Consider the following 16,343-nt stretch of genomic DNA (forward strand, 5'->3'; position numbering starts at 1 on the left):
GAGTTTAGTCAAAAACTGTTATACTAGCCATTTCTCAATGTCAAGGAAGGATCCTCGGAAGCCAGAATTTTGAGGATGCTATCATCGAAGTCTGTTGAGGGACTGTTCCAATGTCGAGGTCCAAGCCAAGGACTGAGTCCTTCGTTCGAGAAATATTCCATATACAGGAAAGGATGCATATGTGTATCCTTCGCGCTGAAATCACCCACAATCCTATGTGCGCAGCATCGAAAGCACACCTTTCATTGACGCAATGACGTGCACTTGCTAGCCTGTTCCATTTAACGTGTTCTCCGAATGCTTAAGAGGAGCCTCGCCTAGCCTCTGAAGGAAGTGACTTGTAAGGACTAGTCCTGCCAAGGAAGTATCCTTGACATTGAGAAACGGCCACTGACGTCATTTAACCAGGAAGTTGTGGGCTGCAGTCCAAACCAGCCGTTCGCTGTAGGCTTTGAAAGGGGAATTCTGTTAAAAAATATATATTGCCTGGCAGTGAACTTTGAGCTTTATTATTTTGCAGGTATTATTTATGCTATAACAGCAACATTACAAAGTTTGAAAAATGACCTTTAATGAATTACACAAAAAACAGCAAGGTTTGTTAACTGTATGTACGGGAAAGAACAAAACATTTATTTCAGAGCCACTGCAAACTGTTACAGCGTTATATAAAAAGCCTTTTAACAGTCACCTACAGGCATTCTTCCATGTTTTTCAAGGACACGCATCTTACTCGTAAACTCAGGGGTTAAAGAAAATTTCCAGTTTTCCCAGTGGTATTTGTGGTGGCGTTCATAAGCATTAATCTCTTGAATACAAAATATCAGACATAAGTTAAACGCACTATTATATCTCAACTTATTAATAGATAAAAGCAGCAACTTTGAAAAATTAAATGTTTTTGTAATACATATTGGTATTAGTCAGTTCGCTGATGATTTTTTAGAACCAATATCAAATTAACAAAGCAAGCCATATGTGATCTATTCTGCCAGGCCTTTACTTAAACATAAATAGATGTGAACTTATAGCAATTCATGTCAGTGGAATGGATTATTTGTACAATATACCGATCAAGTTTTTTGTAAAATACTTGGAAAAAACTACTAAAGACAGCAAAGTTTCCAAGATTTTACCCAAAAAGAAACTATTCTTAACAGTTGAATAAAGAGAGATATTCCTATATCTTTGGAAGAATCCTGTTAACTAAAATTAAATTACTCAGTAGATTTGATCTCTAGCTATCCCTCCTAATTTAATAAAAGATGTAATATTGCAATTTTCAACTTTATCTGTTTTTTCAACTTTATCGTTATGAAGAAGGAGGTTTAAATGTTATTGACTTGGAAATAATGAATAGTGTTTTAAAAACCCAATGGTAAGGATCATTCCTTCTTAATACAGATAGCTCATGGTTTACTGTTTCTGCTTTTGAATGAATGAATTAATTTGTTTAATTATACTATTATTTATTTATTTTTTATGTTTTTTTTTTCAATTTATTATGTATATTTGTTTATTCCTTACACTTCTTTGTATTTCCATATTTGAACTGTGTCTGTTGACAGTGCAGTGTTTTTCCAATAATAAAAATTAAACCATTAGAACTTGGTTTCTGTGTCTGGTTTCATGTTCAGCTGTCATTCATTCCTATTAGTTTTTCAAACTCACTCAGTTTTGCAATTTGTGCGCATGTCCCCCTGCTGGCGAAGAGCGGCAACACGTCATCAAACAATCATTCTTACTCCACCTACAGGTGAGGAGAGGAATCGTGCCGACGACATTGTCTTTCACTCTTATTGGCCAAATGTCGAAAATGTTGAAACGTCAGCTCTATGATTGGCTGCAAATGTTGAAGCGCTTCGATTTAATTAGCTGTGTTTCAACATTTTTCAACATTATTTTGGACTGTATCCTAAAGGCTTGAGTCTCTTCGGGGACGTGGGTTCGAATCCCACACCTGCCAAAGGTTTTAGCACAATTTGTACTTCATAAGAACACAAGCATATTAACTACATAATACACCCATACGGCAAACATCTGTTGGTATAAGCAAAGGAGTCCTCGACTTGTGAAAATAAATATATCCTTGAACACAGGAAGCAACCATAATTCAATAAACCCAGAATGTGAAAAATTACAACTCAGAGAAAGTAAATCAAGAAAATAAATAAACACACTTTGCCTCTGTTTTGTCCGTTTTGGCGTTGTACTGGGTACATCCCAATTCAGGGGCCGCGTCCTTCAAAGGCCGTATTTGAATGCTGTCCCAATTCGAAGGCTCCTTCACATGCAGCCTCCAAATTCTGCCTTCGTTTCTCTTGAGACCAAGGATCCATCTGGATCTCTGGTAAAAATTCAATGCGCGCCTGGGTATTTTGAAATAAACAATAAACATTCAGAACTATAGTTTAATAAAAGTGTTTATTTTGCAAATTAAAGATCCTTGTCACTGTTTTACTCTTATAAGTGATGTGAATTAATATTATTGCTGAACGTTGTATTTCAATTTATTTCTAAGGTTGGTAAATTTAATATACTGTTATTTTTTTCTTATGTATTAATTTTGTTTAGCTGTTAATATGTAAAATTGTGAAGAACTTTGGCATTTGAAATTGCATTAAAATGTGCCATACAAATTAATAAAGTTGAAGTAAAAGTTGCATAACAGTAAATACAAGACACTGCAAATCTCGACTGAATCGACAGAAGGCGCTGCTGCTGTTGTTTCCATTTCTCTCCTGTTTCCTGTGTGAAATGATCACTTCCGGTTCGTTCAATGTGCAGCGCGCAGCTCTGAGCGGTTGTACGGTGCTTGGTTCGCTTTGGTCGGGATGTCGTCGCTGCACCCCGGAGACCCGCAGTTGGTGTCGGTGATCGTGAATCACCTGAAGACGGAAGGATTATTTGATCAGTTCCGTAGAGACTGTCTGGCAGACGTTGACACAAAGGTAAACACACTCACTCCCGCACACTACATACAAACAAACACACTGAATAAAAATAAACAATTCCTGTTTTCTGAATATTCGTATGCAATGCATTGCATGTGTCAGTTTACTATTTAATACCATCACTTTACCACGATTTCGACACTGCTGGTGAATGTTTTTGTGCTTTAAATATATGATATTTTAACAATAACAGAGCCATGGAGCTCTTACAGGACACGAGTTTTATTTACATATTGAGTTAGAATAGATTTATATTGATGATTATTTTTAACTTGATCCTATTGTTGTTTCAGTGTTTTGGTAATGTTTGCATTGATGTTTATTAATGTAGTGGACGCTTTAATCCAAAGTAACATTGCACTTGGAGTCATCTCAGTTTTTAGGGATGGTTTGCATAAAAATGAAAACTCTGACATCATTTTCTCACTCTCATGTTGTTACAAACCGGTATAAATTTCTTTGTTCTGATAAACACACAGGAAGATATTTTGAGGAATGTTTGTAACCAAACGGTTCATGAGCCCCATGCACTTCCATAGTATTCTTTTTTTAGTGAATGGGTCCCATGAACGGTTTGGTTACAAAAAATCCTCAAAATATATTCTTTTGTGTTCATCAGAAAAAAATATATTTATACAGGTTTGTAACAACATGAGAGTCAGAAAATTATGACAAAATGTTCATTTTTGGGTGAACTATCTATTTAATTGTTGTGTTGTGTTCCTTCAGCCAGCGTATTTACACTTACGACAGCGAGTGGACAACTTTGTGTCCAACCATCTGGCCAACCACACATGGAGCCCACAGCTAAACAAGAACCAGCTGAGAAACACCATCAGACAACTGGTCCTACAGTATGTCCGTCTCTCTCTTGCTGTCTGTCTCACCGTTGTCTGTCTCTTTCTCTCCCTCCCTCTTACCCTGTATTTTTGTCTCTCTGTATGTACTAGGTCAGGGATGTTGGAGCAAGGGGTGGACAGAATCGTGGCACAAGTTGTTGATCCAAAGGTCCATCACAACTTTCGGCCGCAGGTGGAACGAGTTGTGAGGAAGTTTCTGTCTCCCAACAGCAGTTTGGAAGAGGACGAGCCGCCCCTTGCGGCTCCGCCTCCCACCACAGAAAACCAGGAATATCAGCTGCTGGCTCCAGATGACAGAAGTGATGCAGGTAAGCTGTTCACATTGGTTCATAGTCTATGCATTTAAAAATAAAACGGCTTAAGTGCTAATGATATTTGTTTTTATTTTTGTGATTGTTGATCTCACCAGACGTCATCTAAATGTTCCCCTTAAAGGAGAAACGATTCCTCTTGAGTTCATTTATCTGTTTGATTTGTTTCAGCTGATGTTCAGAACCAAGAGACCAGCAGCTCTGACCCGACCCAGGAGCAGAAAGAGGAGGAGATGGACATAAGCCTCAATGAGGAGGAGCAGCACACCGCTCTGATCGAGGCAGAGGAAGTGCCAGAGGAGAAAGATGGAGGAGAAGAGAAAGAGATAAAGTTGGAGAAAGAGGAGGTGAAGGAGCAGGGAGACGCAGAGAATGAGAACAGCACTAAATCGTCAGGAAAGATCAAAGAGGAGACCAAAGAGTCTGACTCCCAGAAAGTGTCCGGTGTAAAGCAGAGGTCTGGAGACCGACTGAGAGAAGGTATCACACAAAACATCTGTCTGTCATCAATGGCTTTTAATGCATGAGCTGGAACAACAGAAAGAGGTTTACATGTTTTGTATAATACCATAAGTACTTTAGCCGAAAAGTTATTTAAAATTAAGAAATGTTAGATATTTTCAGGAAAATTAAAAAAATATATTTTCAACTGCAGTACCAGCTTAATGTGTTTCCTTGTGTGTGTGTGTGTGTGTGTGTGTGTGTGTGTGTGTGTGTGTGTGTGTGTGTGTGTGTGTGTGTGTGTGTGTGTGTGTGTGTGTGTGTGTGTGTGTGTGTGTGTGTGTGTCAGAATACTCTCTGGAGGATTCGGATCTGGACGGTCTCAGTGACATCACAGTGAGTTCTGTTCATACCAGCGATCTGTCCTCGTTTGAGGGCGACAGCGATGATGATCCACCACTGTCGGAGTCCACGGAAGAGGGCGAGATCAGTTCAGAGGGTAAGTCTGATCTCAGACCTGCAGCACATGATCATTCACCAACCCTGTCACAGATTTAGGTATGAGCGTGTGTGTGTGTGCAGATGAGAGAGGACAGAAGACATCCGCTGGTGAAGAGAAGAAATCTCGCGGTGTGAGGCAGGGCTACATACACAAACCCTTCCTGTACTCCCGTTACTATAGCGACTCTGATGATGAGGTCACTGTGGAGCAGCGCCGGCGCAATGTGGTGAGAAAAAAAACACAATATAGTAACTAGGATAGAATAGTACTAATAAAACTTTCTTCTGATTATTTTAACTGAGGTCATAGCAGTGTTTACTATCATTGTCTTTCCCAGGCCAAAGATAAAGAGGAGAGGTTGTTAAAGCGCCAACAGAACCGAGAGCGTCTGGAGGAGAAACGCAGACAGAGAGCAGCTCAGACTGAGGAGCAGGGTAACACGTCTACACGTCTGTCTGTCTCTCTGTGTTTGTCTCTCTGTGTCAATGATCTGATCTCTTACCTGATCTTCTATCTGCAGAGCGGAGGAAACAACGGCCACGGGCAAAAGAAGCTCGAAAAGAACAGAAAGTCCTGGAGAAGAAAGTGGCTCTTAGCAGACAAAGAAAGAGAGACAACAGGTTTGTGTACATCGGTAGATCTGAGGCTTGATTTGTAAGATTTTAGTGATGATCATCAGAGCTCAATCGTGAGAATAATTTTAGTAATTGTTTTACTTTGCCTTGCTAATGTTGTCAGTGAGTGCATTTACATGCACAGAATAAGAGAATAACTATCAAAAATCTGCTTATTATAGAAACCTGTTTTCATGGGTTCACATGGAAATCAACAAACCGGCTATGCAAAAAACTGCGTTTACATGGAATTTGGAGATTTGTCAGGTTTCTCGTAGACAGTGACGACATATAATCGTTCAAAAAAGCTGACAGGAATTCTGTCTTAAAAGGATAGTTTGGCCAAAAATGATATTAAACCCATGATTTACTCACCCCCAAGCTGTCCGAGTTGCATATGTCCATCGTTTTTCAGACAAACACATTTTCTGATATTTTAGAAAATGTTTTAGATCTTTCAGTTGATTAAATGTAATGTTACGGGGTCCACGATCTTCAAGTCCAAAAAAATTGCGTCCATCCTTCAGAAAATAAATCCAAACGGCTCCAGGATGATAAACAAAGGTCTTCTGAGGGTAATCCGCGCGGTGTTGTTGTAGAAATATCCATATTTAAAACTTTATTAACGTAAATAACTACCTTCCGGTAGCCCCGCCATCTTAGTCGCGTCCGCATTCAGGATGAGAGCTTACGCAGCCCTCCGAATTTGTCATACGTCACTAAGAAAAGTGCGTACACAACGCTAATACTCTCTCCTGAATACAGAGGAGTCTAAGATGGTGGCGCTACCGGAAGGTATTTTTTTTTACGTTAATAAAGTTTTAAATATGGATATTTCTACAACAACAACAACAACACCGCGCGTATTACCCTCAGAAGACCTTTGTTTATCATCCTGGAGCCGTTTGGAGCCTTTAATCCCTCATAGAATTACTCTACTTTCATAAAAAAGTCCTAATAATTTACTCACCCCCATGTCATCCAAGATGTTTATGACTTTCTTTGTTCAGTAGAGAAGAAATTAAGTTATTTGAGGAAAATATTCCAGGATTTTTATCCTTATTGTGGACCTCAACGGTTTACGTAAGATCGCGCTGGTGCATCAGACGGCTAATGCAAGACAAGAAGTTGTGGTTACAAAGTACAGTTTTATTTATTTATTTATTTATTTGCATATTGCATATTTATTTAAATGATGATGAATTGGCTAGATAAGACCCTTATGCCTCAGTTGGGATGGTTTAGAGCCCTCAGAAGCTGCATTGAAACTGTAAACTGTTGAGGTCCACTAAAGTCCACTTTATGGAGAAAAATCCTGGAATGTTTTCCTCAAAAACTTAATTTCTTCTTGAATGAACAAAGACAGACATAACCATCTTGGATGACATGGGGTTGAGTAAATTATCAGATTTTTTATGAAAGTGGAGTAATCCTTGATGATTCTTATTCTGTTTCCTTCTGATGTCTGTTTCCTTTTAGAAAAGATGAAGAAAAAAATAAAAATGAAAATGAAGGAGATTCAGTCAACAAAGATGTAAGTTTCTTCCGTTTCTCTATCTGTTTTTTTCTCTCAATCAGTAGTGAGTGACCATATGAGTTTCTCTGTAGGTGAAGGCCGGGTGTCTGAAGTCCTCACGGCGCTCGTCTGATCTGGAGGAGCAGCGCAAAAAGAAAGCAGACGATGCCAGCGAGGAGAAACTACAAACAAAAACTGACAAAAACCGCGTCCACTCTTTCATCCTGGACCTGGAGCTCGGAACAGAGGAAGCTCAACGTCAGAGAACGGGTGGAAAATCTGAGCGAAGTGTTCGGAAAGACTCGCACGGCAAAGAAAAGGAGCGCAAGGAGAAAGAGCCCAGTGTCTGTGATGAACGGATCAAGACCAAACTGAAGACTGAGAGCAAGAGGGCTGGAGATGCATCTATCTCGGCTTCTGATGAGAAAGAAGACAGGAAGGCCTCAAAGGTCAAGGTAGACAGGAAGAGCTCGGTGTCTTCGAGAGAAAGCAAGGCGTCTATTTCTGAAGCTGCAGACGAGGGCAGTCTCAAGAAAGGAAAGATGCCTGTGGACACTCTAAAGGAGAAAACAAAGGGAGAGAAGGTGGGAAGCAAAAGTGACTCGAAGCTGCTCCGCCGTTTAGACTCCACAGGCTCATCTGAGGAAAGGTCAGAGGTGGAGGCAAGTTCAGAAGTCACCCTGAAGAAAGACAAGCAAGTCCCAATAAAGCCAAAGGAGGTCAAACCAGCAGACAAGCTCAAGGTGAAGTCTGACAGAAAGGACTCCTCGACAGGAGAAAGAGACAAGAGACATGGCTCAGAAACTGAAAGTGACGCCCGGAAAGCAGAAGTAGGGACGAAGGTCAGATCCGTGTCAGAGAAACACAGATCTAAATCCAGAGAGGACCTGAAATCCCAGAAGTCTGAAAAGAAGATGCCAAACCAGGACACCAAGAGCAAAGCGGAAAAGAAAACCTCAGAAGAGCCTCACAAAACCAAAGATTCAAAAACTGGAAAAAGAGCAACCGAGAAAAAGGTGCAAAAAGATTCTGAGAGAAAGTCAGGAGGAAAGGATTCAAGCGCAAGCCCGACAGAACCCACGGCCCCGATGTCTCCTGTAGCAGAACCGTCACCTGTCTCCGGCACTACCCCTTTACCGGACGACACGTTTGGCGCGCTGAGCGACGTCACTGCTGACTCAGACGGCGATGATGTGACGGAGCCCCGCTCGCTATCGGCAGAGGCCGACGCCCTCTTGAGTCTGATGACGGCAACAAGTGACATCACGCAGCAAGCTGTAAGACAGGAGACGGAAGCTGATCTAAAGATGAAGGAAGCGGCACTTACATTGCTCTCGATGGATCCAGATATTGCACGCTCATCAGATGTCATTGTTGCAGAATCACAGGTTGCTATTCAGATGACGTCAGATGCCACAGGATGCTGTATACCCGAGACACAAAGTGAGAGTTGTGCGCCTGCTGTCGGTCAGCAGGATGAACAACAGCAAGATGCAGGTAGTGTACACACACACATTATAAATATGTTGCATATCTGTAGTAAACACTTATAATAATGACTGAATTGATCTTTAAGCTGCATCTGCCTCCACTGTGAAACCCACCAAGACTGAGACCCTTACAGTAAATGAGGTGGTGACATCAGAGGTGAGTACATGACATCACTTCCTCTACACCTTTTTCTGCTGTTGGTTGTTACTCTTGTAAGTCATGCAAACGTGCGTGTTCATGTGTTTACTCTGTTGTGTTGGTTCTTTTCTTTCAGGTTGCTGATGGGCAGAGAGAGAAAGGAGACAATGAGAAAAGCATGGAGATTCTTCCTGCAGACGCAGCTGAGCCAGCTCGGGCCAACACGGTAGACATAGCCCAGGAAAAACAGAGATTGGAAACTGAGTTTGCGCAGACACTTACTGCAGAGGCAACTGAATCTACAGAAACACTCAAAGCAGAAGCAGCTGAGTCTGCTCACACTCCAATGACAGCCAAAGCTGACGCCGACGTTTCTGCGCAGACACCTACTGCGGAGGTAACAGAATCGCCAATGATGCTTGCAGCAGACGCAGCTAAGCCTGCGCAGACACCCACTCCAGAGGGAACAGAATCACATACGACACTTGCAGCTGATCCTGCGCAGACACTTTCTGCAGAGGTAACGGAATCTTCAACAGCACTTGCAGCAGACGCAGCTGAGCCTGCACAGACACTCACTGCAGAGGTAACAGAATCTTCAACGACACTTGCACCAGGCGCAGCTGAGCCTGCGCAGACACCCACTGCAGAGGTAACGGAATCTCCAACGACACTTACAGCAGACGCAGCTGAGCCTGTGCAGACACCCATTGCAGAGATAATGGAATCTTCAACAACGCTTGCAGCAGATGCAGCTGAGCCTGCGCAGACACCTACTGCAGAGGTAATGGAGTCTTCAACAACACTTGCAGCAGATGCAGCTGAGCCTGCGCAGACACCTACTGCAGAGGTTACGGAATCTCCAATGACACTTGCAGTAGACGCAGCTGAGCCTGTGCAGACACCTACTGCAGATTTAACGGAATCTCCAATGACACTTGCAGCAGACGCAGCTGAGCCTGCGCAGACACCTACTGCAGATGTAACAGAAATCAAAAAGACACTTGCAGAAGACGCAGCTGAGGCTGTGCAGACACTCACTGCAGAGGTAACAGAATCACAAACGACACATTCAGCAGATGCAGCTGAGTCTGTGCAGACACCTATTGCAGAGGTAACAGAATCACAAACGACACTTAAAGCAGATGCAGTTGAGCATGTGCAGCCCCCAACGACAGTCAAAGCAGACACAGATGTGCCTGCGCAGACACTTTCTGCAGAAGTAGCAGAATCTCCAATGACACTGACAGCAGACACAGCTCAGCCTGTGCAGACTCCTACGACAGTCAAAGCAGATGCAGCTGAGCCTCCGCAGACACCTACTGCAGAGGTAACAGAATCTCCAACGACACTTGCAGCAGACGCAGCTGAACCTGCGCAGACACCTACTGCAGAGGTAACGGAATCTTCAACAACACTTGCAGCAGACGCAGCTGAGCCTGCACAGACACTTACTGCCGAGCTTGCGCACACACTTAGTGCTGAGGTTACAGAATCTCTAGCGACAGTCAAAGCAGATACAGCTGAGCCTGCGCAGATGCTCAATGCAAAAACGGTGGACGCTGCGCAGACGCTTCCTGAAGAAATAACTGAGCCTGTGCAGATAAACAAAGTAGATCCAGCAAAGCCTGTTAAGTCCCATATGGCAGAAACGGTAGAGTCTGCAACCGACCCTGTGCACACAGTCACTGCAGACACAACAGTGTCTGCCCAAAATCATACAACCTCCGCAACCTATCCGAATACAGCAGAGTCTGCGCAAACCTCCACCACAGGTAGATCACTTAATGAGTGTATGCTTTGAGCTGAGTTTTTGTTTTAAGTGTAACCTGTGTGCTTTTTCCTGCGATGCAGACAGTGCATCTGTCTCAGACGAACAGGACAAGTCGACGTCAGACGTCTCAGAAACGGTAACCAAGAGTATGTTCCTGAATCTAAACTCACATGTAAATCACTTCAGTTACTGATAACTTTTTCTGATCAGGAGCAGACGGATGGCTCAGGCACACGCAGGGGCGGATCAGCCAATCAGAGGGCAGGTGCGTGTGCATCTGTTTGTATTAGTGTACTATTGTGCCTCTCTCTTACACATACATGTGTGATTTCTCTTCTTATGTGCCCTGGTGTTTTCATGTCTGTCCCCACAGGTTCTTCACAGTCAAAGGAGGAGCTGGTCAAAGAAAAGGAGCCACAGGAGGTATGTGTGTGTTCGTGTGTGTAGTATTTGTGTGTGTGATATTGGTACTGATGTTTATTTGTGTGCAGCAGGGTCGCAGGAGTAGACGCTCTGCAGCACAGAACAAAGATTTGCCTACAGGTGATCAATCACATCACATCTGCATCGCATGTGCTGTACCCTGACTGTGCGCTCACACCAGACCCAAATGAAGCAAATTAATCGCGGGTTAACTCGTGTCAGTTTTAATGTCCATCCGTATCCTAAATATGTATTTTTCACTCTTTTTTTAAGATACAAACAGAAAACACATTCAGTTCACATACAGCGACAATGATTTTGTCTTCCATTGTTGTTTCGTATTTCTGCCTCTGCTCGCTACGTTGTTATAGCGTCACTACTAGAGCAAGCTCCTGATTGGTTAGGGTGGCGCGAATATCTGACACGGTGCTGATTTTTCAACTCAAGCGTTTCAACGGATCAGGTGTTATACGCGTCAGACGCCTGAAACACTCAATTTGCACTGCAGGATGTCTATCGCGTCTTTGCATTGACTTTGCATCCATGTCTCTGTTTCTTTTCAGTGAAACCTGCAATGAAACGCAAGAAATCAGACACCTCGACTACAGTGAGTTTGTGTTAACGTGTGTGTGATTGTGTCTGAATACTCGCTTATGCTTTATGAACACTATGTTTCTAGGATTTAGCGGCAGATGAGATCGAGGAAGAGACAAAAAAATCTGCCAAACAGAGACGAAATGAAGGTAACTGCAAACATGCATACAGACATAGGGGTGCAATAGTTTTTGGTGAAAGTTTAAGAGCACTTCAATGAATTTCATTATCGATTAGTTGGTCTGTGACGTCACATGCTTCCACACCACCATCAGACAGCGGACACAGGTTTTAGTATTTAAAAGCTGCACAAACTTTTTTATTTTAAGGGACAGTAAGTATGATTTTCCCCCATCTAGTGGTGAAATTGTATTTTGCATTCAAACGAATAGTGCTCTCTAGCGCCTCGCTTTTCCAAATGCTTGTTGCAACTACGTTAGCCGTTATGTACTCACTGATCTCCTTGTGCTGTAGGCTAGTGCTTTTTGTCCCTCTCTGCTATTATAGTTTATCAATACGGCGGAACGACATAAAGATTATTTAAATAAAACTCTGTAGTAGTGTGTGGCTTTTACACTTTTAATAGTACACTTCTATACATGAGTACCCTAATTTAGCTATAATAAGTGAAAAATCAAATTGTGAATATTTGTTTTTTCCGATTAATCGAAAAAATAATCGCCTGATTAATCGATTATAAGGTTACAAGGCTGACTCTCTAAAGGGGCGGTCAGGTTAAAGCTTTCTTTCAATTGAAAACCCAGCCAAAGTCTTTTTTTGTGATTTACTGTTTACCTCATATTATCATCCTACATAATGTAAAGATCATTCTTTATAAATATAACCTTGATATCTTTAATCTTTATATATCAACCAAACATAGAAATGAGCTCAGAAATTATTACTGCAAATGTATGAATGCAAATCACAAAATAATCATAAATATGAGACTAATTTCTTGCAATAGTTGTGTGTTTAGTGTTTGACTGATGTCTGTTTGTCTTTAGTAAGTCCATCTAAAGATCAGGAAGTGATGAAAGCGAGTGATGAAGAAGAGGAGGAAGAGAAGAAAGATGAGGAAGATGTGACGGTGCGTGAACACGTGTAGAGAGGAGCGCTGTGATTGACTGACTCTGAAATCACTTAATTGAACTATTATTTGTGTTTGGGTTCAGGGAGACAAAGAGGAAGCTCAGCGAAAACCTCCCCGCCGCGGACGCACCTGCAAAACCACAGATGACTCCGGTATTGCGGCAGCGTTACTTTTAGTTAACCTTATTGTGATATCTTTATTGCCCCTTAAGCAAACAACATATTAAGTACACAAATTTAAATTATGTGTAAATAAAAAATGTTTTTTTTTTAATTTAAACTAAACATTTCATCTGATGGTTTATATGTTTGATATCACTCACAGATGCTGGAGTTTCTGAGAAAAGAGATACAGCTGAGAAAGAAGAGGATGAGGAGGAGGAAACGTCTTCGAGAGCGACGACTCGTGCGGCGTCTCGTCTGGAGGCGGAAAGGTAACGCCTCGGTTCTGACCCGAGTCCTTACGCGCTCATGTTTACCAGTAAACCAACACCTGCACATCATCTTCTTTTTTCAGAAATAAACCGAGCAAACCGTCCACTCGAGCTCTGAGTAAACTCAGTGGAAAAGAGGAGGTGTCTTCAAGCACACGGTTTGTCTCTCTCTCTGTCTCTCTTGTATTTTTTTTGTCGAGTCTTGTTATGATTATGACAAAAATATTCTCTCTCTCTTTCAGCTCGGTGAGGGGACGTAAACGTGAGACGAGTCCTCCGGTGTCTCGCACTCGCGGGGGACAGAAATCTGATGATCCGCCTTCAAAAAGAGTCAAACGATGAGTCCTGTACAGAACAAATGTATTCTCACCTGTAGTTTTTAAGGTCAGAACACATCTGGTTGTCAAGGCAGCTGGATTAGAAGCCCTGATGTTTTTAAATTCAGAGACATTGGTTCATATTAGTTCATTACAGACAGTGTTGTGTAATGACAGTCACGTAGTATTAAACTGTAGTGTTACATCCAGTCTGTCAGGGATGTGTGTGTGTGTGTGTGTGTATGTATGTGTGTGATTTTGTGAATGTAAATGAGGATTGTTGTTTATTTTATATTTTTACCTTATACTATAAATCCGCCATTGATCCTGACACTGATTTGTGTTTTTAATGAGCTGTGCAATGGGGGTTTTGGACATTGGCTGTGATAATGTGTCATAGTAAGTTTATACTGACCGGTGCTTTCATGTGCTAAAATATTCCCTTAAAAGGATAGTTCACCCAAAAATGGTGTATAAAAAAGTGTCAATCTCTTCTGAAAGCTGATTCCAGCTATGGGTGGCATAATAACTAAATGCTGACTCCCCTTGTAGGGTTGTGCGGGTGGGTGGGGCCGGGGGCATGGCAATCAAAGGGGCGGGCGTACGCGTCATGATGAAAATATTTTTATTTTAAACACTCAAAAAAAACTCAATTTTGAAGAAACTATGACAGAAAATGAACACATACTAGATTATTATATATATATTATTTTTTTTTTGGACAAACTAGTTAAGGTGGTAGGGTTTCCCAGCTTAGGTGGGCCGCCCGAACTGAAAAGTGCTGCGGGAAACCCTGGGTTAAAACAACCCAGCATAGGTCACCCAAAAATGAAAATTCTGACATAATTTTCTCATTCTAATGTAACCTGTATGAATTAATTTTTTCTGATGAACATGAATGGAAATATCTTGATAAATGATGGTAAGCACACAATTGGATTTCCATTGACTTCCATAGTAGAATGGCAAATATGAATGTATTTCATGGGCACCGTCAACTGTGTGCTTAGCATTATTTATCAAAATATCTTCTCCTCATTTATCACAATACTTCCATAATATTTGTTTTTCCTACTATGGAAGTCAATGGCTACAATCAGCTTTGTGTGATTACCATCATTTAAAAATTAAAAAAACTGGAGAAAACCCCTTATAGGGGGAAAAGGTCCTTTGGGGAGGAAAAACCCTTGAGAGAGAGTCAGACTTAGCTGATCCTATATAGGATATACTATATATTAAATACTATAAATAAATGTAGAGGAATTAAATGTTTTAAATAGAAGCGGTCGGTGGTCGCTGGTTTTATCACATCCATCTGTAAATTTCATTGATGCACTGACATAGTTTAAAAAATGGTATCACAAAAATGGCCACTTTAAGAGATCAGTTTCTAAACAGTTATGTACCTTTTTGAGAAAGGATGTAGGGAGCGTGTCAAGGCTGGAAGTTGGTGCTTAAACACATTGTTTCTTTCAAGGTTTTTTAATCAATTATGTCACATTCTGAGAAAATAAATACTTTCTTAGGTTGTTGTGATGAGGACTGACTGACATGAGTACAAAATGAGGCTGTATTGATCGCCATTTTGATCTTATCAGAGAAAAATGTTACAAACTCATTGCGTTTGTTGTCAGATAAGTAGGTATGTGTGCCTAGTTTTACATTGATAATATGAAGGCTGTCCTTATAAATGCTATAATGTACATCAAGTTTTACCACATACATACAGTTTGTCATACATGTTCTTTTCGTGCTTTGACTGTACTGCTGCTGTGCTTCTTTGAGGTATTTTATGTTTCCTGGTGATCATCCTGAATTTTACTGGAGCTATAACATCAATAGCAACTTATAAGCATCTAGTCCTGATTCTAAACATCTTTTAAAGGACACTTTGTCAAAAAGTAACAAAGTTTGAAGGGTTGAGGTCCGGATTTTGAGGGACCCAGTAAGGAAAATAACCTAAATCTCCTTATGATGGCCATCTACAAAGTCATCAATATGCTCTATAAACCATAGAATAAAGCCATCATAAGAAAAGTCTGGCATGTATACACATTTAGATTAAAAGTTTTTTAAGATCATGAGAAACATTTTAAGTGTTCTAAACGTCTGTGGAAACAATGCAAAGCTCCCTTTGGGGACATCCTCATTTGTTAAAACACTATCAAAATGTAGTAAATAATAAATGTTTTTATTGTAAAAACGCAGAACGTTTTGTCAGGGTTAGAGTGTGGGTTAGGGTTTGGATATAGACGTGCTCTGTAAAAACTGTGTGTGTGTGTGTGTGTGTGTAAAATACTAGTGTTTTATTTCTGTGGTATGTCTATGAATAGGTTATTCCATTGCTGTGTATTATTGGACACACTTAATCTAGAGAAGCAGCTGTGTGTGGGTTTTAAGAGACTCATATGTTCCAGTAGAAAGTTAAATGTGATCTTTTTTAATGTTCCATTTAGCTATTTGCTTCAATTCCAATTCATTTTTAAACCAACATTCACTGGCACTGTGCATGACTGCATGTGTCTATTTTCTTATGCCTGCACTTGTCCACAAGGTGGGGATACAGTCCTGTTTATCAATGGAGAGTTTTTTTTCATTCTAGATTCAAAACTTTTCTAAGCTGCTTTTTATTTACTTTGTTTCACTTTTAAATCTGTTAATTTTGCAACAATCTCTAAAGGTGATCAGGTAAGTCTAACCTGTGTAGTCGAGTCGATTCTCTGTAGGCATGTCCGATCTCTGTAGGGGATCTCTGTAGGGGATCTCTGTAGGTGATCTCTGTCGGTGTGCGAGTCCAATCTCTGTAGGCAAGTCCGATCTCTGCAGGCAAGTCTGATCTCTGAAGGCAACCTCTGTAGATGAATCTGATCTGTCCGATCTCT

The 16,343-nt window shown here is 41.1% G+C and overlaps 1 protein-coding gene across 5 annotated transcripts; it reads left to right on the forward strand.

The window, feature by feature from the left end:
- Positions 1–2,638: 2,638 nt before the first annotated feature.
- Positions 2,639–13,792, forward strand: bod1l1 (biorientation of chromosomes in cell division 1-like 1). 5 transcript variants are annotated; one of them, XM_073812071.1, is made up of 24 exons: positions 2,641–2,951; positions 3,684–3,808; positions 3,905–4,122; positions 4,297–4,605; positions 4,916–5,065; positions 5,149–5,294; positions 5,406–5,502; positions 5,589–5,688; positions 7,162–7,216; positions 7,291–8,695; positions 8,775–8,845; positions 8,964–10,451; positions 10,497–10,602; positions 10,682–10,737; positions 10,812–10,866; positions 10,975–11,024; positions 11,093–11,144; positions 11,588–11,631; positions 11,704–11,767; positions 12,626–12,708; positions 12,794–12,863; positions 13,036–13,144; positions 13,228–13,302; positions 13,387–13,792. In XM_073812071.1, the coding sequence occupies exons 1-24, from the start codon at positions 2,835–2,837 to the stop codon at positions 13,484–13,486; spliced, it is 5,145 nt and encodes a 1,714-aa protein (XP_073668172.1). In that variant the 5' UTR covers positions 2,641–2,834; the 3' UTR covers positions 13,487–13,792. The 5 variants fall into 5 exon arrangements, with proteins under 5 accessions (XP_065130362.2, XP_065130365.2, XP_065130349.2 ...); XM_065274290.2 differs by having other exon boundaries at positions 2,639–2,951; positions 8,964–10,602; positions 10,818–10,866; XM_065274293.2 differs by having other exon boundaries at positions 2,639–2,951; positions 8,964–10,602; positions 10,818–10,866; positions 11,096–11,144.
- Positions 13,793–16,343: the final 2,551 nt, after the last annotated feature.

Source organism: Paramisgurnus dabryanus, chromosome 16, assembly GCF_030506205.2.
Source record: "Paramisgurnus dabryanus chromosome 16, PD_genome_1.1, whole genome shotgun sequence".
Lineage (NCBI taxonomy): Eukaryota > Metazoa > Chordata > Actinopteri > Cypriniformes > Cobitidae > Paramisgurnus > Paramisgurnus dabryanus.

Coding starts and splice junctions, on each gene's coding strand:
- bod1l1 (XM_065274277.2), top strand. CDS start 2,835: ATGTCGTCGCTGCACCCCGGAGACCCGCAGTTGGTGTCGGTGATCGTG. Junction 10,738..10,811: donor CGTCAGACGTCTCAGAAACG/GTAACCAAGAGT, acceptor TTTTCTGATCAG/GAGCAGACGGATGGCTCAGG. Junction 11,768..12,625: donor CAAACAGAGACGAAATGAAG/GTAACTGCAAAC, acceptor GTTTGTCTTTAG/TAAGTCCATCTAAAGATCAG.